Genomic DNA, 22,840 nt, shown 5'->3' on the forward strand with positions numbered 1-22,840 from the left:
TGTCATCTTCAATTTATTTCCTCAGTGTCTTATAGTTTTTAAACTAGAAGTCTTTCACTTCCTTGGTTAAATTTATTACTAGATATTTTATTCTTTTTGATGCAACTGTAAATGCGATTATTTTCTTCATTTCTATGACAGTTCATTATTAGTGTACAGAAATACAACAGATTTCTGTGTACTAATTTTGTATTCTGCAATTTTAGTCAATTCACTTAGCTCTAACAGTTCTTTGGTGGAGTTTTTGGGGTTTCTATATATACAGTGTCATGCCATCTGCAAATAGTGAGTTTTACTTCTTCCTTCTGTAAACTGAAATTTCAGAAACAGACTTGATTGAAATAAAAAGGCATTTATTTGGGATTTGTTAAGAATGTAGTCCAGGAGGGAATTCCTTGGCAGTCCAATGTTTAGGACTCTGCCCTTTCACTGCCAAGGGTGCGGGTTCAATCCCTGGTGAGGGAACCAAGATCCTGCAAGCCACCCCCCACCCCCCAAAATGTATTTAGTCCAGAACACACAGAGTCAAGGAGCATGTGAATTGTATTCTACTATACTACAAAATGGAGAAAGGTTAAAATGGAAGGCAAAAACTGCAAGCCATAGTGAGTTACATAGTTGTCTGTCAGGAATTATAATTGGAGCAAGCAAGAAATAAGGCAGCTTGTTAACAAGGATTGGTTGGGGTTCAAAATGGTTGCAGTTACAAGGGGAAATTTTAGACCAGAAGGGTGAAGCTTCTGAGTGTTCTAAATATGGCTGATGGTGTCCTTGGGTTTAGTACAGTTCAAAGAAAGTTCAAATTCTCAGTGATGCCGGGATGTGTCTGAGATCTGATCCTTAATGGCTGCTCAACTCCATTTTGTATGCCTGAGTATGATTACACCATTACAATTTCAATTTGTCATTCCTCAAGGTAAAGATTTTATGACAGATGAATAATTCCAATATTAGGATTATCAGGATTAAAGAAAACATGAGGAAGGGGTAAAAAGGCTTACTGACCCTCAATGTGACAAAATCAAGTATATAGGTACCTCAGTTAAAAAAAAGAAAAACAGTCTGAAACTATCAACAAAGTTGGGGTTACAGGCCTGGTCTCGACTCTTGCGATGAGCTGTCTACTCAGATGTCATCTGCTTCTGACCCAGGGAAGTTTTTCTTGTTCTGACGAAGGTCATCAATGGGTTGGGAAGTCCACTCAGGATTGGTAGCCTTTTAAAAATGAGAAACGTGACTCCATGATTGAACACCAGAGGTTTTGCTGCACATGGCTTAGTGAACAACCTGTTAATACCTGATTAACAACCTCTTTCCATTGAGGTTTCAAAGCATCTCCAGGGAGGTGTCTTTTCCAATAAATATAATCACCTGGTTGTAAATTATTTTCTTTAATGTCTTTGTCTCCTGGGAACTCTTTTTTTTTTTTTTAAAGGTTTCTCACTTATAAAAGATTCTAGTACTAGTAAGCATGAAGCTTTAATGTTTTTAGTTAATTCTTGGCAATATGTTAAGAGGTCTCCTTTAACCACATTGGGCTTATGTAGTGCATTTTATATATATATATATATATATATATATATATATATATATATATATATATATATATATATATATTTTTTTTTTTTTTTTTTTGTGCGGTACGCGGGCCTCCCACTGCTGTGGCCTCTCCCCTTGCGGAGCACAGGCTCCGGACGTGCAGGCTCAGCGGCCATGGCTCACGGGCCCAGCCGCTCTGCGGCATGTGGGATCCTCCCAGACCGGGGCACAAACCCGTGTCCCGTGCATCGGCAGGCAGACTCTCAACCACTGCACCACCAGGGAAGCCCCTGCATTATATATTTTCATTGTTCTTCCCATAATTATTTCAAAGGAAGAAAGTCGGTGCTTACCAAAGGGGGTAGACCTTAGGCTGAGCAATAGCAGGGGCAGGACTTCCGGCCATGGTAGATTAAAAGATTCAACTAGTTTAGCCAATTAAGTCTTTTTAAAATTATTATTATTGAAATATACTTGATTTACAATGTTGTATTAATTTCTGCTGAACAGCAAAGTGATTCAGTTATATATATATATTCTTTTTCACATTGTTTTCCATTATGGTTTATCACAGTATGTAGTTCCCTGTGCTACACAGTAGGACCTTGTTGTTTATCCATTCTATTCAATATATATTGTATAATAGTTTGCATCTGCTAATCCCAAACCCCCAATCCATCCCTCCCTAACCCCTTCTCCCCCCTGGCAACCATAAGTCTGTTCTCTATGTCTGTGAGTCTGTTTCTGTTTTTATACATAAGTTCATTTATGTCATATTTTAGATTCCACATAAAAGTGATATCATATGGTATTTGTCTTTCTCTTTCTGACTTACTTAGTATGATAATCTCTAGTTCCATCCATGTTGCTGCAAATGGCATTATTTCATTCTTTTTTATGGCTGACTAGTATTCCACTGTATATATGTACACCTTTTTTATCCATTCTTCTGTCGATGGACATTTAGGTTGTTTCCATGTCTTGTTAGCCAATTGAGCCTTAATGGCTCTATATGTAAGTTCCACTAGCCCGGAGGACTGTGAATGATAGAGGCAGTGGAAATACTGGGGGGGGGGGGAATAAAAGGCCAAGTTTTACAGATTGACTGAATAATTTGCCCTGTAAAATGAGTTCCTTGATTACTATGAAGCTCAGGTGAAATACTCCAGGTAGAAATTATTTTTTCCAAAAGAATTTTGCCTACCAAAAGTGCTATAGCCCTGCAACATGGAAATGTTTCAATCCAGTGAGAAAACATGCATACTAGTACAACTACATATTTATATCCCTGAGTTGGTGGCAGTTGGATAAATTCCATTAACCATACATCAAAGGGTCCTGAAGGCAAAGGAAAACAATCTTTAGGGAAGTGGATGGGTTTACCCGGATTACGTTTTGGACAAATGTTACACTTCAAATATACTTCAGTGGCTATTTTGTGGGATGGTTTTCAGTAGCATTGTTTTGCACGTATCATTTTATCTGGGCCCCCATGTATGTTCAATAATATGTTCCTGGAGGCTATGAGTCAAAACTGGAGTATTGTTAGACCCATACCATAAATTATGATCTTCCCAAAATTTACATCCCTGGTATAAGATTTGTCTTGTTCCTCTGGAGAAACATTGTTTTAGGTTTCTGCCAGTAAATCCCGTAAGCTAACATAAGGTTAGGTAATAATTAAAGCTTTTTTGAAGTGGGTCAGAGCGCAGCAGTCATTGCTACAGTATCGGCTAAATTATTTCCTTTCCTTTGAACCAAGCCTTGACTAACCTGAGATATTTATAATGGCCAGAAGTTTTAGTATTTTAATAGCTTCCAGAAGGTCCAATACATATTGGCTATTCTTAATAGTTTGTCCTGTGCGAGCCCTTGTCCAGGAAGGTCCCACATGCCGTGGAGCAACTAAGCCCGTGAGCCACAACTACTGAGCCCCTGTGCCACAACTACTGAAGCCTGTGCGCCTAGAGCCCATGCTCCACAAGAAGAGAAGCCACTGCAATGAGAAGCCCGCGCACCAAAACAAAGAGTAGCCCCCACTTGCCACAACTAGAGAAAAAGCCCCTGCGCAGCAACGAAGACCCAACACAGACATAAATAAATAAATAAAATTTAAAAAAAAAAGGGGACATGGTGGCTGATGTCTCTTGTTTTTTTTTTTTTTAAAAAGCATACTGGTTATCAGTATAAATATTAACAATTTGATCTTTTGCTATAATGCAGGCTCAAGTAGTTAGAGGCTGTCTTTTTGAGAAGCCTGCATGCCTGAAGAGCAAAGAAGTTAGTTATCCACATATTGGAGTAAAGTGAAGTCATTTGGGAAAGTAACATCTGCAAGGTATGATTTTAAGGTCTGAGAAAAGTAAATAGGACTCTCCGTATATCCCTGGGGCAATACTGTCCAAGTGTACTGTTGATCATTCCAAGTAAAGGCAAACAAGGATTGGCTGTCTGGATCCACTGGCATAACAAAGAAAGTACCACATAAATCAGCCATGTGAAAACCTTGCTGTCTGTGGGAACTGCAAATAAAGGGATATGGGAATTAAGGACTACTGAATGGCGGGATATGACTATATTATTGATGGCTATTTAATACTGAACAAAATGCCTCTTCCATTAGGTTTTCTAACTGGGAGGAAGGGGGTATTGCAAGGACTGGTGCAAGGAATCACTAGACCTTGTTTAATATAGTCTTTTATGATATGTTGAATTCCTTTTATAGGTTCCTGTTTGACGAGATATTACTTGATGTTGGGGAGGGGTTAAGATGAGTATACATCTATTTTGATTGGGGTTGCTGAATGAATTTTCCCTCTATCCACAGAGATTTGAGACCGTAGCGTTTGTACAAGTTCATTCTTTCTTGGGGTTATGACTGATGTGAGAAAAATGATGGCACTTCACATGCAGGGCCTAAATATTTGTCATTAGGGCCTTGTTGATTGGAATGTTCTTCCAGATGTAAAACATTTCCCCCTTTTGTGAGAAGGAAACGTGCATTATGGACCTCTAAGAGGTCTCTTCTGAGGATGTGTACAGGAGTGGAAGGAAGAAGGAGAAAGGAATGTGTCTCTGTGACAGGGCCAAGTTGGAATGGAGTGGGTTAAGATTTAAAAACAGTCATAGGGTGCTTAGAAACTCCCACCATTGAAATTGTTTTAGTACTCCACAGAAGAGAATGTTTCAAAGTGCTGGGATTGAGAACAGAAAGAGTGGTACCCCGTATGAATTAAAGCTCTGTCTGCTCTCAAACAATGGTGAATTCAATTTCTCCAGAATGTTAGTGAGAAGAAAGGGAGAAACCCCAGGTATTTCCTTGGAGCAGCCCTAGGTGAGACAGAAAGGAAGTTGCATAGGACCTTTGTTTGGAGAAGGGCTGGCAGGATTTTGTTTTCTCTCTGAGTGATTTTCTGAATTTATAGCAAGCTCTTTTAAAATTCCCAGGCTTTTTCTGCAATAATAGCACCTTTGAAGGTCTTCTGTGTTGGAGCGTCTTTCTTTGTAAGACTGGAGGCGTGTTGGCCTTTTTTGGCCAGTCAATTGCTGAAGCTGTAAACTCATTATTTGAGTAGCCTTCTTCTTGGCTATTTTTGTATGGTCTTGGACAGCTGCTGTGCCAAACTGCATAAATCACGGGCATCCATGGCTGTCCAATTTCACTGATGCCTTCTAACTAAAGTGTCAAGTTCTTAATCTAAACCATTCATGAGTTGGTATTAACATTTTCCATCCCTGAATACTGTTTGAAAGTTTTTTGAAATCTTTCAAAGAATTCAAGTACAGGCTCCTTAGGTTTTGAGTACACAGTTGGATATGTTTCAATCAGTAATATTTGGGGAAACTTCTGGAATAACCAGTAAAGGGTTTTGGCTAAGCCTTTGGCCCTATCTTGATCTTCAGTTGTTTTCTTTTGGAAGTCTTCTATAGGTTTTTTCCAATCCATCTTATTAAGCCATTCTTTTGCTCTGTCTTCCCCTACCAGCATGTGTATAAGTTGATAAGGATCAGAATAGCTTGGTTCATAGGTTTGTATAACAAGATTAAATTGTTTGGCAAAGGAAATGAGGTCCAAAAAGAATCACAGAATTCTTTAGCTATAGCCCTAAGTTCACGTTTACTCCATGGGACAAAGACAATAAAAGGTTCAGGTGGACTTCGTTTTAATAGGGGCTGCCAGGACAGGGGGGTTGAGTGGGGTTTAGGCTCAGGAGTGTTAACTGATGGAGGAGGAGGAGGAGGGTGTCTGGTGGAGAAAGAGAAGAGAGGGGGTAAGTTAAATAAAAAGGGAGTTTGGAAAGAGGTGGGTAAAGGAATGGAGGAGAAGGTGCAGAATTGGGAGGGGAATGGGAGTGGGGTAAAGAATTTCATGATTTCTTAAGTTTAGAAACAGCCTGAGTCAATTTTTAATTACAGCTTGGAGGGAAGCAATTTCCTCAGTATTATGTTTAGAGGCCTCTAAATATCAATTAAAACATTCTTTCTGAGACCTCCCTTGTGGCACAGTGGTTAAGAATCTGCCTGCCAATGCAGGGGACATGGGTTTGATCCCTGGTCCGGGAAGACCCCACGTGCTACGGAGCAAGTAAGCCCATGTGCCACAGCTACTGAGCCAGCGTGCTGCAACTACTGAAGCCCACGCTCTGCAACAAGAGAAGCCACCGCAATGAGAAGCCTGTGCACCACAACAAAGAGTAGCCCCCGCTCATCGCAACTAGAGAAAGCCTGTGTGCAGCAATTTATTCTTTGTTATTTTTAATAATAAATTTAAAAAAATGTTTTCCATTAATTTTTCTCTGTTTCTGGTATTTCTTTCTAGGCATGCATGAAGATTGACAAATTTGGGAATTTCAAAAACTTCCCATTTTGGCCAGGGCAGTTTAAAATCATACCAGGTTAAATGGACCCATTTAGATAGGTCGTTACAGGATGAGGGCCCACAGGTGTTAAACACAAAGCTGACAGGGTTTTGTTTTGTTTTGAATGAGAACTTGGCATTATTCTGAGTACTCATCAAAATCAAAAGAAACCTGAAACCCGAATCTCCTACCAAGTGGCACAGATTAAAACAAAACAAAATAAAACCAACATAAAAACTCCACTCCCAAAAGGGAGGACTAAAGTCAACACTGAGAGACACCCAATTTTATTTATGATCTAAACCTTGACCAAATGAGAGTTTTGGGTTCAGGAGGGCTCTCTGCAGTCTTTATGTGAGTGAAAAGATTGCTAAACGCAATGGGTCTATGTAGGTACTGAATGCCAACACCAAGTCTGAAGAAGTGCTGGAGGTCACACTGGGTAATACCAACTACACCAAGCAATGTTAACCTAAATTTCAGAAATGGAGACCTTATTGAAATAAAGAGGCATTTATTTGTGGTTTATTAGACTACAGCCTGGGAGACACAGGTTCAAGAAGCACCTGAACTGTGTTCCTCTGGATTACAAAATGCAGGAAGCTTACACAGGCAAAAAACTGCAAGGGCAGTTAGTTACATATGTTGTTTGTAAGGAATTATTTAGAGATGGCAAGAAGAGTGCTTGCTAAACAAGGATTGGTTGGGGTCTGAAATTCTTGAACTGACAAAGGGGAACCTTGAGACCATAAAGTTACACCCAGCAGGTGTTGTTCTAAATATAGCTGTAGGTGTCCTGGGGTTTGGTACTTCACAAAAAGTTCAAGTTCTCAGTGGTACAGGGATGTGTCTGAGACTAGAACCTCAATAGTCTTCCCAATCCGTTTTGTACACCTGAACTATAATTACTCCATTATGATTCCAATGTTTCCTCACTTCGCAATTTGGATGCCTTTTATTTTTCTTGCCTAGCTGCTGTGGCTAGGACTTCTATGAATGGTGGTGGGGGCACATCCTTCAAGGACTGAGGTTTAAGCCACTGGGGCCATGTACCTATTTCTCCTATCCTGAGCCTCAGAACTGTTCCCTAGTTTCCGCACACTGGTAGAAAGTTTCCCCCACCCTGTCCCATACTCTCACATCTCAATGTGTTCATGGTATCCATTACAGGAGTGCAAAATCACATTGTTTTAAATGGAGTTCACATGATGTAGCCTTGAAATAAGGGGAACTCGGAACATGTGAAGATATCTTTGCCATTTGCAAAGGGCAGGGTGACTTTGAGACAGATGTGTGCCTCTGTGAGCCTGGCGCCGCCTTCCAGCAGGGCAGGGATTTCAACTCTCACACAGTTTGTGATTATCTATGTGCTAAGATTCTCCTATTTGGGGATCCAAAAGGAGGGTAGAATCCCACACCTGATTTAAACCAAATTGAAAACAAATTCATTTTTCCTTAGCAGTGTTCCTTCTCAGATGCAGATTTTCCCCATTTTGCACTCTCTCTGTGGCTTTTGGATTAAGAGACCTGACACACGTCAAGCATTTGTTCAATCGCTATGGAAGGCAGTGCCCATTGATTAATATTGTGTTATTGCTACATTAAGTGAAAAGCTACTGTCTGTGCTGCCTACATAAATACTGCCCATTGTCATGCACAACCCATTGGCAACATGCAGAAGTAGTCTTTTTTTTGTGGAAGTGGGTCTAGTGGTGAAGGGTTGTGCTCAGAGCAGAGGACAGAAGTCAGGAAGACATGTATAGCAAAGTCAAATCCTTCAAGGACTTTGGGGAAAACCCTTCTTACACTTGTTTAAGATCTATACACTTTTGGTCTCTTTTTCATGTATCAATATTCACTGAGCACCTAGCACAATGCCTGGCCCATATTAGGTGTTCAATAAATATCTACTGAATGAATGAATGCCCTCATCCAAGCAAGGTGAATATATATTATTATATTGTATGGGTACTTAGAAATTATATAATGTTCTTTAAATCTTTGTAAAGGCTAACAGACTAAGTCTTTTATTTGTGGGTATGAAGTGGCAAATTTGGGAAAGAGAAAATAACAACATGTTTAGGCTGTTTTCAGTGGGTGCAGCCTCTGTGTATAATGAACAGCCCCCCCACCCCAGTGATTCATGATGATCAAACTTACCCTTGTAATTTAGCCCTGTGAGAAAGACAGCCATTGCCCAGACATCAATGCACATGACTGTACCGCCACTGCCTTCTAACTTATTCATTCTAAATATCTGGACACAACAAGGGGAGAAGGATTCAGAAACAGTGATCAGCACAATGAGAAATTTGGTCTCGGGTAGATTACACCCCAGATCTTCTCTTTCCCACAAACCTAATACTACAAGCAACTTCTTACAAAATATTTGGATATAAAGGTAAAAGTCCAACAAATTTTTTTTGTTCAAAAGCGTTGGGAATGAAGCTATAATAAAAATTTTGTGGCCACAATACTAAAACGGACAGGAACACACGTTGTGCTCTATTTGTAACCATGGAGATCAGCTCCAGCCCAGATGGGGCTGATGTAGGCACTGCATCCCCGCCTCAGGTGATCTTGTGGTATGGGGTACGCCCCCTCTTCAGTTCTGTGCAATCCAATTAACAAATACTGACCTGGCTTCGGCCAATCATGGTTGGATTGCCCACAAAACCAGGTAAGCATTTGCTGGGATGGAAGCAGGGACAGGGGAATGGGGCATTCAAGAAAGAATCAGGAAGGGAATTCCCTGGTGGTCCAGTGGTTAAGACTCCCCACTTCCACTGCAGGGGGCACGGGCTTGATCCCTATTTGGGGAACTAAGATCCCACAAGCCATGTGGCGTGGCTAAAAAAAAAAATCAGGAAATCTGTACCCATCATTTTATTTATGGAGTGCTTGCTATTGCCAGACACTGCCCCTATCACTGGATAAATAGCAATCTTTCTCTCCCTCATGGAAATTACATTTTTTGCATTAATTAAAAATTTATTTTCCAACGGAATATTGTTTCTATTTTGAATTATTTGGGAGGGTACCATAATCATTTTAGTATTGTTGCCATAAAATTTTTATTGTAGCTTCATTCCCAGCATGAGATAACGACTTTTACCTTTTTGTTTGTTAAATATTTATTTATTTATTTATATTTTACTTGGCCGTGTCAGGTCTTAGTTGCGGCACACGGGATCTTCGTTACAGCGTGCAGGATCTTTAGCTGCTGTGTGTGGGATCTTTAGCTGTGGCATGCTAACTCTTAGTTGCTGCATGTGGGATCTATTTCCCTGACCAGGGATCGAACCCGGGCCTCCTGCATTGGGAACACCGAGTCTTAGTCACTGGACTACCAGGGAAGTCCCTAAAGACTTTTACCTTTATGTCCAAATATTTTCTAAGAAGTTGCTTGTAGTATTAGGTTGAATTTTTTAGTAGGAATGATCACTGCTGTAAGGGTGAGAGAAGTCTCACATAAATCCAGGAAGTTTGGCTTTAGGCGAAAGATGCAAAGTCAATAGCAGGAGTAATTACCAGCAGTACTATCAGGAGTTAGGTGTCACCATGCTGAGTCTGAGGTATTGCAGGCATCTCTAAGTGGAGGTGTTAGTGGGCATGTGAAATATACACCTGGAGTTCAGGGAAGGAGGGGGTTCATGTAAAGATACCCATAAGCAGGAGATTGGCACGTGGACTATGTCAGACTTAAGAGGAACACCCCACAGGTTATGTGGCAATGCCATTAAGGCTGAAGGGAGGGTATTCTGCATGGACTGGCTCACTTGCCTGGACCCCTGGACAGGGGTGGTGGCTGTCATCATCACTAAGACAGGTTAGGAAGTACAGCGACCATGAGACAGAGTGTGTGTGTTTGCATGAGTGTGTGTAGAGGGTGCGGGAGGAGGCTGTCATCATCACTAAGACAGGTTAGGAAGTACAGTGACCATGAGAGAGAGAGAGAGAGAGAGAGAAAGAGGGAGAGGTGTGTGTGTGTGTGCGTGTGTGTGTGTGTGCGTGCGTGTGCATGTGGTGCGGGAGCTGGCCTCAGATGAAGATCCAGGAGTGACATGAAATTCCAAGGAGATGAATAAGAGATTTATTGAGAGGCAAAGCAGTAAATGGAATCAGATGACACTGAGATAAGACCTGGTGCTGTTTTCCTCTCTACAGGCTCAGAGTTTTGTGATAACTCCTGGTGAAACCTAAAGAGTGTCAGACTGGATGATAGATTAGCTAAAGAGTAAATAAGGTCAATTTCTACCAAACATACAAAGAAGAACTTACACCAATCCATCTCAAAGTCTTCCAAAAGACTGAAGAGGACAGAACACTCCCAAAGTCATTCTATGAAGCTACCACCACCCTGATACAAAAACCTGACAAAAACACCACCAAAAAAGAAAATTACAGGCCAATATCGTTGACGAATATAGATGCAAAAATTCTCCACAAAATATTAGCAAACCAAATCCAACAACACATAAAAACGATCATACAGCAGGATCAAGCTGGATTCGTCCCAGGATCAAAGGATGGCTCAACATATGTAAATCAATCAATGTAATACACTACATCAAGAAAAGAAAAGACAAAAACCATGTGACCATCTCAATAGATGCAGAAAAAGCATTTGATAAAATTCAACATCCATTCATGATAAAAACTCTCACCAAAGTGGGTATAAAGGGAACATATCTCAACATAATAAAAGCTATTTATGAGACTTCCCTGGTGGCACAGTGTTTAAGAATCTGCCTGCCAATGCAGGGACATGGGTTTGAACCCTGGTCCAGGAAGATCCCACATGCCGTGGAGCAAGTAAGCCTGTACACCATAACTACTGAACCTGTGCTCTAGAGCCCGTGAGCCACAACTACTGAGCCCGTGTGCCACAACTACTGAAGTCCATGTGCCTAGAGCCCATGCTCTGTAACGAGAAGCCACCACAATGAGAAGCCCATGCACTACAACAAAGAGTAACCCCCACTCACTGAAACTAGAGAAAGCCCGCGCGCAACAACAAAGACCCAATGCAGCCAAAAAGAAAAGCTACTTATGACAAACCCACAGCCAACATAATACTCAATGGTGAAAAGCTGAAAGCCTTCCTGCTAAAATCTGGAACAAGACAAGGACGCCCACCCTCACCACTTCTATTCAACATAGTATTGGAAGTCCTAGCCAGAGCAATCAAACAAGAAAAAGAAATAAAATGTATCCAAATTGAAAGGAAAGATGTAAAATTCTCATTATATGCAGATGACATGATACTATATATTGAAAACCCTAAAGACTCCACACAAAAACTACTAGAACTGATAACTGAATTCAGCAAGGTAGCAGGATACAAGATTAACACACAGAAATCAGCTGCACTTCTTTACACTAACAATGAAATATCAGAAAGGGAAAGTAAGAAAACAATCCCTTTTAAAATTTCATTAAAAAAATTAAAATACTTTGGGCTTCCCTGGTAGCACAGTGGTTGAGAATCTGCCTGCTAATGCAGGGGACACGGGTTCGAGCCCTGGTCTGGGAAGATCCCACATGCCACGGAGCAACTAGGCCCGTGAGCCACAGCTACTGAGCCTGCACATCTGGAGCCTGCTCCACCACAAGAGAGGCTGCAATAGTGAGAGGCCAGTGCACCGTGATGATGAGTGGCCCCCGCTTGCCACAACTAGAGAAAGCCCTCACACAGAAACGAAGACCCAACACAGCCAACAATAAATAAATAAACAAATGTGGGGTTAAAAAAAAATTAAAATACTTAGAAATAAACCTGATCAAGGAGGTAAAAGACTTATATGCTGAGAGCTATAAAACACCGATAAAAGAAACTGAAGATGATTCAAAGAAATGGAAAGCTATCCCATGATCTTGGGTTAGAAGAATTAATAGTGTTAAAATGGCCATACTACCCAAAGCGATCTACAGATTCAATGAAATCTCCATCAAATTACCCACGACATTTTTCACAGAACTAGAACAAGAAAATTCTAAAATTTATATGGACCCATAAAAGACCCATATTGCCAAAGCAATCCTGAGGAAAAAGAAAAAAGCTGGAAGCATAACCCTCCCACACCACAGACAATACTATAAAGTTATAGTCATCAAAACAGCATGGTACTGGCATAAAAACAGACACATGGATCAATGGAACAGAAGAGAGAGCCCAGAAATAAACCCACACACCTATGGTCAATTAATTTTCAACAAAGGAGGCAAGAATATACAATGGAAAAAAGACAATCTCTTCAGGAAGTGGTGGTGGGAAAGCTGGACAGCCACATGTAAATCAATGAAGTTAGAACACTCCCTCATACCATACACAAAAATAAACTCAAAATGGCTTAAAGACTTAAACATGAGACATGATACCATAAAACTTTTAGAAGAGAACATATGCAAAACATTCTCTGACATAAACCATAACAATGTTTTGTTAGGTCAGGGCAAAAGAAATAAAAGCAAAAATAAACAAATGGGACCTAATCAAACTTATAAGCTCTTGCACAACAAAGGAAACCACAAACAAAACGAAAAGACAACCTACGGACTGGGAGAAAATATTTGCAAACAATGTGATTGACAAGGGCTTAATTTCCAAAATATATAAACAGCTCATACAACTCAATAACAAAAAACAAATAACCCAACAAAAAAATGGACAGAGACCTAAATAGACTTTTCTTCAAAGAACATACAGATGGCCAATAGGCACATAAAAAGATGCTCAACATCACTAGTTGGTAGAGAAATGCAAATCAGAACTATAATGTGATGTCACCGCACACTGGTCAGAATGACCACCATGAAAAAGTCAAATAAATGCTGGAGAGGGTGTAGTGAAAAGAAAACCCTCCTATGCTGTTGGTGAGTTTGTAAGCTGGTAAAGCCACTATGGAGAACAGTATGGAGGTTCCTTAAAAAACTGAAAATAGAGTTACCTTATGATCCAGCAATCCCCCTCCTGGTCATACATCTGGAGAAAACACTAATTCAAAAAGATACATGCACCCCTATGTTCACAGAAGCACTATTTACAATAGTCAAGACATGGAAACTACATAAATGTCCAACAGATGGAAGGATAAAGATGTGGTGTGTGTACACACACACACACACACACACACACACACACACACACACACAATGGAATACTACTCAGCCATAAAAAAGAATGAAATAATGCTATTTGCAGCTACATGGATGGACCTAGAGTTTATCATACTAGGCAAAGTAAGCCAGAAAGAGAAAGACAAATACCATATGATATCCCTTATACGTGGAATCTAAAATATGATACAAGTGGACTTATTACAAAACAGAAACAGGGGCTTCCTGGTAGCACCATGGTTAAGAAGCCGCCTGCCAATGACATGAGTTCGAGTCCTGGTCTGGGAAGATCCCACATGCCACGAAGCAACTAAGCCCGTGCACCACAACTATTGAGCCCGCGCTCTAGAGCCCTCTAACCACAGCTACTGAGCATGCACACCACAGCTACTGAAGCCTGCACGCCTAGAGCCCGTGCTCTGCAACGAGAAGCCACCACAATGAGAAGCCCGCGCACCCCAACAAAGAGTAGCCCCACTCGCCACAACTAGAGAAAGCCCGTGCACAGCAACGAAAACCCAATGCAGCCAAAAATAAATGGTAATAAATAAAATATTAAAAAGTCTTAACAAACAAAACAAAACAGAAGCAGACGTGAAGGTTGGTGAGTTGGTGCGGAGTTCGTCTCAGCACACGTGGCCGCGCTGGGATGGATTCCTCCTCATCTTCCTCCACAGTGGGTTTGGGCTCGGTTGACTGGCAGCTGCAGCATTTCATGGACGTAGAGACTCAGAAGCAGCGCTTCCAGCAGCTGGTGCACCAGATGACGAAACTTTGTTGGGAAAAGTGCACAGACAAGCCTGGGCCAAAGTTGGACAGTCTGGCTGAGGCCTGTTTTGTGAACTGCATTGGGCACTTCATTGATACAAGCCAATTCAACTTGAATCGACTGTAACAGACCCAGAAATCCAAGCCAGTCTTCTCAGAAAGCTGTTCTGACTGACTTCAGCATTACCTCTTTGGAAAAGGAAGGTAGTTCAAGAAAAGAAGAGCAGTTGATGGGATGGTTGAAGAAAAGGTGGGGGATCGGCTCCCACTTTGTCACTCTTGGGACATCCTGTCATCTGAGAATGAACAAAGACCAATTTTTTTGTGGGAGGGGTGTTTGAGGGTCAAATGTGTTTGGGGTTGTGTTTTTTAATGTTAATCTGGGGAAAACAAATGACAGATGAATGGAAAATTCTACTAGATGTATATTACTCTATGTGGGATGAAGCTTTTCTCATAGTCCCATTAACTGCTCCCTACAATTTTAATAGGGGAACTGCTCTATAATTTGATAGTGGGGCCACATAAGTAATAATCTGTTATTTGTGTGGATTCGTTTCAGATTTCTAGAGAGATCGACATACGTCTTTGTGTCTCTCAGAAAGGGCAGCAGCAGGGGAAAGAGTAATTTGGTACTTGACTGTAGCCCTCCTTATCTAGTGTTTGACTATCAGTGCTGGAAAAAAAGATGTATTGAATATTCATACAGTACATTTCACCTTTCTAGATTATCTCTCTCCCTTATACTGTGATTCACTTAAATATCTATATAAATTACAGTCTTGAGCTAGTACAGGTAACCTGAGAGTCTAGAGGCCTTTGGTTAAAGGAATCTAGCCAGTGAACATAATTCTCATACTAAACTGCCACAAGGAAGAAGTTAACTTACCCTGTATATTGGGGTCCAAAAAAATTGAAAGATGTGCCTAAATGAAAAAATAAGTTATAAAGATTTAGGCCACTCAAAAACTAACAGCCGTTTCAGGTAGATGTGCATGCCTAATGTAAATCAGCATAGTTTCCGTTTAGTGCGTTCTTTTAATCACTGAAATAAAAGATTCTACAAGAAAAAAAAAACAGAAAAAGAAACAGACTCACAGATACAGAAAACAAACTTAAGGTTACCAAAAGGGAAAGGGAGTGGAGGAAGGGATAAGTTAGGAGCTTAGGATAAACAGATACAAACTACTATATACAGATAAACAACAAGGTCCTACTGTAGAGCACAGGGAACTATATTCAATATCTTGTAATAAACCATAATGGAAAAGACAAGAGTAAATGAGGCCAGCTGGGAGTCTCTTGGGCTGTGGTGGGAGAGGTGGGGTTGGGCTTTGGATGAGAGGAGGTAGATAGAAAAAAGGTGTGACTGGTGTAGAGTCAGCACATGCAATACTGGAGAGGACGTAGGGCTTGTGACTTCCACACAAGGTCAAAACCTGCGTTCCTGTTTTATCGGGTTGACCAAAAAGTTCGTTCAGGTTTTCCCGTAAGATGCTACCGAAAAACCCGAACCAATATTTTTGGCCAACCCAGTATTTTGTAACTCTCGCAGTTTTAGGTTTTTCTATATATGTCTATGATCCATAGTTATTTAATTTTTATAAGTTCTCTTTGCATACCCAATTGCATACCCAACTGCTACCACACACTGATCTAACAAATCATTCTTTCTATACCAAATTGCTTTTGTCCCTTCACTGAAAAACAACTGATCATTTGTGTGTATGTTTATTTCTAGACCTCCTATTCCCTTACATTTATCTATTTGTATTTATGCTAGCACTTTCTTGTTTCCAGGTTGTTTGGCTATTCTTGGTCCTTTGCACTTGCATTTTCATTGTAGAATCCACTTCGCAATTTCTATTAAAAAAAAAAAGAGCTTACCGAGATTTTGACTTGGATTTCACTTAACACATAGATCAATTTAGAAGGAAATATTGAGCGTTACAATCCGTAAATGTGAGATATCTCTCCTTTTACTTGGGTCTTAATTTTTTTTCTCTAATTTTTAAAATTCTGTTTACCCATCTTGCATGTATTTTCTACATCTGATGGTATGCTAAATTTTAATTGTATTGACTATATTTTCTTATTTTTTTGTATTTTTCCTACTCTGGCCTTTGGGGCCTTATTCCTGGCAAGGCTATCCCTCTCAGAGCTAGTTAATTCCTGCAGGTAAAAAATCCCTCCCCTATAAGCATGCTTGTTATACACAAACCGACCAATCTGGAGCCCACACCCCCAACCATAACCTTAGCAAACTCACATACCAAACCAATAATCCTCCCTGCCCTATACCGTACCTAGCTCTGGTACCTATACCAGAGCTAGGTACGGGACAACTAGTGTCCACCCTTCCAAAACAGAGGCCGCTGAAAAATTTCAAACTGTCTGTCTTAGTCTTATAGGTCTGCTATAACAGAACACCATAGACTGGGTGATTTATGAAGAACAGACATTCATTTATCCCAATTCTGGTGACTGGAAGTCCTCCAATGCCATAAAGGTGCCTTATGATTGGGTGAAGGTCCTCTTCTGGATGGCAACTAGGGATGACCCCTGAAACCCAAAGTCTGCCAGAATTTTTCAAGGCTGTGAGCCATGCTCTTCTTGACCTGCCTCCTGAGCAGAAGGTGGAGGCCCAGCATATGCGGCCCAGTATGACATGCTGTGCTTCCTGTTTCTAGGGAACCGTGTAAGTGTCCTTCTTCAAAGTAACTTCCATGTCTGCATGTCTCACAGTGCATGATTAAAACAAGTCCCTGGTACATTTCAACACAGACATTTGGGGCGGGGAGGGGGGATCTGAAGTTCTCAACTGTTTATTGCTATCGCAAATAGAATGGTTTCTTTTATATGGATCTTGAATTCTTCAAGCTTCAGATACTCAGTCGTTCTAGCAGGGTCTTTTGGTTAATGTTATGTTTTGTTTTTTATTGAAGTATAGCTGATGTACAATATTATATAAATTAGAGGAGTACAATATAGTGATTCACAATTTTTAAAGGTTGTACTCCATTTATAGTTATAGAATATTGGCTATATTCCCTGTGTTGTACAATATATCCTTGTAGCTTATTTTGTACATCACAGTTTGTACCTCTGATTCCCCTACCCTTATATGGCCCCTCGCCACTTCCCTTTCCTCACAGGTAACCACTAGTTTGTTCTCTGTACCTGTGAGTCAGCTTCTTTTTTGTTATATTCACTAGTTTGTTGTATTTTTAAGATTCCACATATAAGTGATATTATACAGTATTTGTCTTTCTTTATCTGACTTATTTCCCTTAGCATAATACCCTCCAAGTCCATCCATGTTGTTGCAAATGGCAAAATTTCATTCTTTTTTATGGCTGAGTAGTATTCCATTGTATATGTTTATTCTGGGTTATGCTTTGTTTGGAGATCCCATAGAGTTTTCTCCGTAGATCAGTTTTATTTTTTCCTTAGCAATGTGAGTAATTTTACTTTTTATTGCCTCATTATTGTGACAATAACCTCCATCTCAATATTGAATAGAAGTCTAGTTTTATTAAAATTTCCAGTATAATATTGAACCAAAGTCTTGTTTAATTTGGCTTTGTCTTATTTTTCTACTTTTTTAAGGGACAACATGCCATTAAATTGAGGCCATTCTTTTCGCACATGTGTTTGGTCTATAAATTTAAAAATTACAAATAAAAATATAGGTATTTACTCCATTAAAAAAAAAAGCTTCACAGTGAAATCTAGACTGGTATTTGAACAATATTCAGGTATCACAGCCGAGTCAAGTTGATATATAAAATTAATCATCACAAGTTCACCTCTTGTCAACTTGGCACCATACAAACTTAAACCACTCCTTATCTCCAAATAAAGACAACAACAAGGTCATGATACAACTATCCTGTGTACAACCAAAAATACAATAACTCTTTCTTCAGAAAGGAGACAGATTCCCTGGGTAACATTCACTCTCCTCCTTGATATCCTATAACCAAATACTATGATATAAATTTAACAATACTTAAATACTGTGATGTGAAGTCAACACATCATCTGTTAAATGACAAGGGCGTGAAAGAAGGAAGAAAAAGATATTGGCTGGAGCTTCCCTGGTGGCGCAGTGGTTGAGAGTCCGCCTGCTGATGCAGGGGACACGGGTTCGTGCCCCGGTCCTGGAGGATCCCACATGCTGTGGAGCGGCTGAGCCTGTGAACCATGGCCGCTGAGCCTGCACGTCCGGAGCCTGTACTCCGCAACGGGAGAGGCCAAAACAGTGAGAGGCCCGCGTACCGAAAAAAAAAAATTAGGAAGAAATACTCATGACATTACTGATTACTATCCTCACTTCTGTTAATGGTCACATGAGCTAACTAATATGTAGCTCTTCCACAATCCATTCCATGCTCCTTTTGTCCTCAGCAGCACCTCGAATGGTCTTTTTTTCTTCTTTTTTTTGCGGTACGGGGGCATCTCACTGTTGTGGCCTCTCCCGCTGTGGCACGCAGGCTCCGGACACGCAGTCTCAGCGGCCATGGCTCACAGGCCTAGCCGCTCCGTGGCATGTGGGATCCTCCCGGACCGGGACACGAACCCGTGCCCCCTGCATCGGCAGGCGGACTCTCAACCACTGCGCCACTAGGGAAACCCTCGAATGATTATTTTTTATTCCCTGGTGGGGTGACCAAAGCATTCTTTCCTGAAGGGTCTGGGCCATGAGTTGTCCTGCCTGAAGTAGGTTGTGGATAGTTTTCCATTGACTTTACCATAGATCATGACAAGACATCTTAAGGGATCTCTGCATTCCAGACACACACTTCCTTTGTGCAAGTACCAGTGGGAAGTATAGTCCAATTTGCACCTGATAATCACATTCAATCACCAGAGCCAGCACAGTAACTCTTACTTTTCCTGTTGATTCAGAAGCATGAGTAGTGCAAAGTGGCAGACTGGCAGTGTTACTCTCCAGGACAATGGAATCATTCTACTGCAGTAGTGAAAGCACTCTTCCCTTTGCAACTAAGACCTCTACACAATCAGTGCTTCATGAAGACAGGAAGCAAAAATTTTCCCTAGTGCCTCTCTATGGATAACTGTCAGTGGTGCCACTCACATATCTACCCCTTGATTCCTGGACGCATCAATCCAGGCTATGGGACAAATAGTCCTATTTGTTGTTTGATGATTCAGAGCCTATACAGCTTCCTGGGGAATCTTTCCCTGGCCCTCCAAATATTGTCACATAGTAATCTGCCCAGGCCACAGGAAACATGTGAGGATCATGTAGACACTAGGGACCTTTGAACAAAGATTGTGCTGTTTAGGAAGATCCCTGGGTGGCACTGATGACAAATGCCATGTAGGGGTCTGCCTGACTCACCATCTCTTCTGAGAACAGCCCTGCTAACTGGGCTGTGGGGACACCTGACCTCAGCAGGCTGGGCCAGTCAGCTTCCCTCCTGTGGAATCAGGAACAGGGACCTCAGACTGAGGCCCAAGGGTGCTGGGCACTGGGATGGGGGCTGGTGTTCAGAAGGACATTGTTTCTATCCCACCAATCACTGCTACAGACACAGCGAGACCAGGCAGGAGAAGGGACCAGAAAACTGCAGGACCTGTGGGGAGGAGGAAAGGTGACTCCTGTGTCCTTCCTGATCAGCCCAGAAACAAGGTGGGTGGGGTCCCTCACAGGTGTGAGAGCTGAGCACTTACCCAGTGAGAACAGTAGCTCACAGGTCTCCAGCATCACATCCTGGTACAGAGTCCTCTGGTCCAGGTCAAGTTGTCCCCACTCCTCTTGGTCACAGCCACATTCTTAAAGGTCACCACCACCTGGAGAGTCAAACACAGGTAGTGGTGTTGGCCTTGTGCACTTGGCTGGGATCAACCCTGTCACTCTGTTGCTGGTGAAGATGCAGAGAAACCCAGGCTTGAATCACCGAGGCCTCTGGATCGCCAAGTTCTGTGTTGGGCTCAAGGGGGAAGCAGATGCAACCTTGGAACATAATGCAATTGTGGCTGAGAGAAAAGCCTCCCATGAAGGAAGCCACTGGAGATGACACAGACAGTGTCACAGTGACACAGACAGTGGTGTTCCATGAGGACTGGGGAGAGATGGTAAGTGCTCTGGGAAAATGATCATGATGATAATTCCAACAATGGTAACAGTAAAGTGATAGCACTTAAGCCTCCCTGGTCCTCACAGTGCACCTGCCCCAAGTTGAGGCCTTTACACAATAAGATTCCTTGCTCGGGAACCAGACTTCCAGGGTTTGAATCAAGACTCTGGAATTTGACACTTCCTGCCAGTGTGACCACAGGGAGGACATCCCATCATTTCTCTAAGCCTCGATTTCTGCATCAATAGAACAATCAGTCCCACTTCACCAGGCCATTTGGAGAACTAAAGAGAAAATGTTTACATGTGAGATGCTGGACTGCCTGGCACAGTTATGTGTTCAATGTATTTTGTGACTCTTACTAATCCTCCCACAGCCCATGAGGTAAATGCCATCATCACCTCCGTGTCACAGCCAGAGGTCTGAGCCCCAGGCAGCTCTAGAAAATCAGCCACAACCTCAAATTTAAGGAGCAGAAGTGGGAATTGAACATCCAGTAAAAGCGGGAACAGAGTTGCCAGAAGATTGGCAGGTGGGGGCAGGGGTACCTTAGCCAGAATTATTATAAAACAGCCAGGAAAAGACTATCCTAAGAGGTGACACTGATGCACAGGAAGGGTGGGGAGAGATAGCCCTGCAGAGATCTGGGAACAGGGCCCCAGACAAAGAGAAGTGCAAGCTGAAGCTGGAAACTGGGCAGGAGTTTAACAAGTTCAGGACTGCCTGGCCATGTGCGGTGAGTGAGGGAAAAATGGAGGGAAAAAACCTTGGGGGTAAGCAAGGGGCAGATCAAGTAGAGAGAGCACTGTGGGCCATATATAGTTGGGAGAAAGACTGTATTTATTATAAGTGTGAGGCAAGCACCTGAGGGGGAGACCCATTCATTCACTGAACCATTTGTTGAGTACCTTTTATAAGCCCAGGCTGTTGTTCTATGTCCTAAGCAGCAACAGGTGCTCATGCTCAGGGGCTGGGAAGAGATCCTAAACAAGCAACTAAATAAATGAACAAGACAATGTCACAGGGACCCAAAGATTCCAAAGTCAAGAAAATAGCGCGAGATGACAAGAGGTTACAGTCTGCTTTAGACAGGGCACCACGAAAAGCCTCTTTCAGGACAGTACACTGGAGTGAGTCTGATATAAAGTGAGGAAGGAGCCAAGTGAATGGGAAGTTAACAAATAAGACAAGTCCTGACAGCGATCAGGACTATGATGAGGGTACTCAGGGTCACGGCTATGGAATTACCCAGGACCTCTTGTGTTTTAATGTCCAAAGGGACACCACACTCCTGCACACTATCACCACTTACCATATGTAACTGAACCTCAAACAGGAAAACAGATTCAGTGGGAAGCCAGTTCGACTGGCTGTAAACTGAAAGACAAATTCCTTGGCCTTCTGGGCGCCCTGTCTTTCCTGACGCCTTTTCTATCCTAGCAGGGCTGCAATCCCCAAGCTGCTGCAGGCTACTCCTGCCTCTTCCCCACCCCAGCCCTTATCTCTGTAGAGGTTACACAGCTGGGAAACCCAAGGGTCAGATTCTCCCAGGAATGAGCCTCTAACATCAACAAAGGCTCAAGAGGCACCTCCGTGGAAAGAGAACCAGAGCAATGCTCCCTGCACCATGCTGGACGCGGGGGGATACACGTCACCCATGTGCTTTTTCTAGTTCCCTCAAACCCAGTTGGAGGAACTTTAATATTCCTGTTTTGTGCCCGAGAAAACAGAAACCAAGGGCAACAGGGAAAGCTGCTCAAGGTCCTAGACTCGGGAAGGGGCGGGGCCGCAACACACAGAAAGGTCTCCGGACTGTGCGGCCTGCACTCCTCCCTGCGGGTCCTTCCACGCCAGCGGTATGGGGTCAGGGAGATTCGAGAAACCACATCTCTCCCTACCACACAGCGTCCCACTGACTGACAGAAATGGGACACTCCACCTGAAGCTCCTAACCTGGATTCCCACCCGGAGCACAAGCGACCCCATCCCGAGGCTCCGACAAACAATGCCCTGGGGAGGACAAGGTGACGACTCACAGGACACCACCATCCTGCACAGCAGGGCGCCTCGGCCACTTGGGTGGGGTCCAAGCGGGCGTGGCCTGGCGCACCTTCCACTCACCTGCGCCGGGGTCACCAGCGTTGCCATCGCACCGCGGGGAGCGTAGGGCCACGTGAGGGCGCCGGAGACCGGCGGGTCCAGCGGGCTTAGCTGACCCTCCCCCAGGTCGTACAAAGGCACAGGTGGGCCCTCCAGGCTGTCCTCCCCGCTCCTTCCCTAAGTCCCGGGAAGAGCTCGTAGTGGGTGGGGACACACCAGCCTCACCACAAAGAAAACCCCGCTCCTCCGGCGCAGGAAGTCCCGCCCCTGACAACGCGAGCCAGTAACGCCCCTTTTCTGTGACGCCATCATTCCGGCCCTCACAGCCATCCCGCAAAGCACAGCCTA

At 42.5% G+C, this 22,840-nt stretch overlaps 2 protein-coding genes and 1 long non-coding RNA gene across 3 annotated transcripts in view; 2 read left to right on the forward strand and 1 right to left on the reverse strand.

The window, feature by feature from the left end:
- LOC109548891 (mitochondrial import inner membrane translocase subunit Tim8 A-like) overlaps positions 1-16,166 on the forward strand; it is a 34,438-nt gene extending 18,272 nt beyond the window's left edge. The window contains exon 2 of the mRNA XM_073796320.1: positions 3,763-16,166. Coding sequence (XP_073652421.1) covers positions 14,167-14,412 — 246 coding nt within the window. The 5' untranslated portion in view covers positions 3,763-14,166 and the 3' untranslated portion in view covers positions 14,413-16,166. The remainder of the gene's footprint in view (positions 1-3,762) is intronic.
- Positions 1-22,840, forward strand: part of LOC109548920 (uncharacterized) — a 56,675-nt gene that overhangs the window by 19,474 nt on the left and 14,361 nt on the right. The gene's annotated exons all lie outside the window — the stretch shown is intronic.
- Positions 337-22,737, reverse strand: LOC109548927 (uncharacterized). Its single transcript, XR_004523502.2, has 3 exons — positions 22,514-22,737; positions 19,986-20,105; positions 337-1,215 (listed from the first exon to the last, which is right to left on the reverse strand). It is a non-coding gene; the product is annotated as an uncharacterized lncRNA (long non-coding RNA).

Source organism: Tursiops truncatus, chromosome 19, assembly GCF_011762595.2.
Source record: "Tursiops truncatus isolate mTurTru1 chromosome 19, mTurTru1.mat.Y, whole genome shotgun sequence".
NCBI classification, from domain to species: Eukaryota; Metazoa; Chordata; class Mammalia; order Artiodactyla; family Delphinidae; genus Tursiops; species Tursiops truncatus.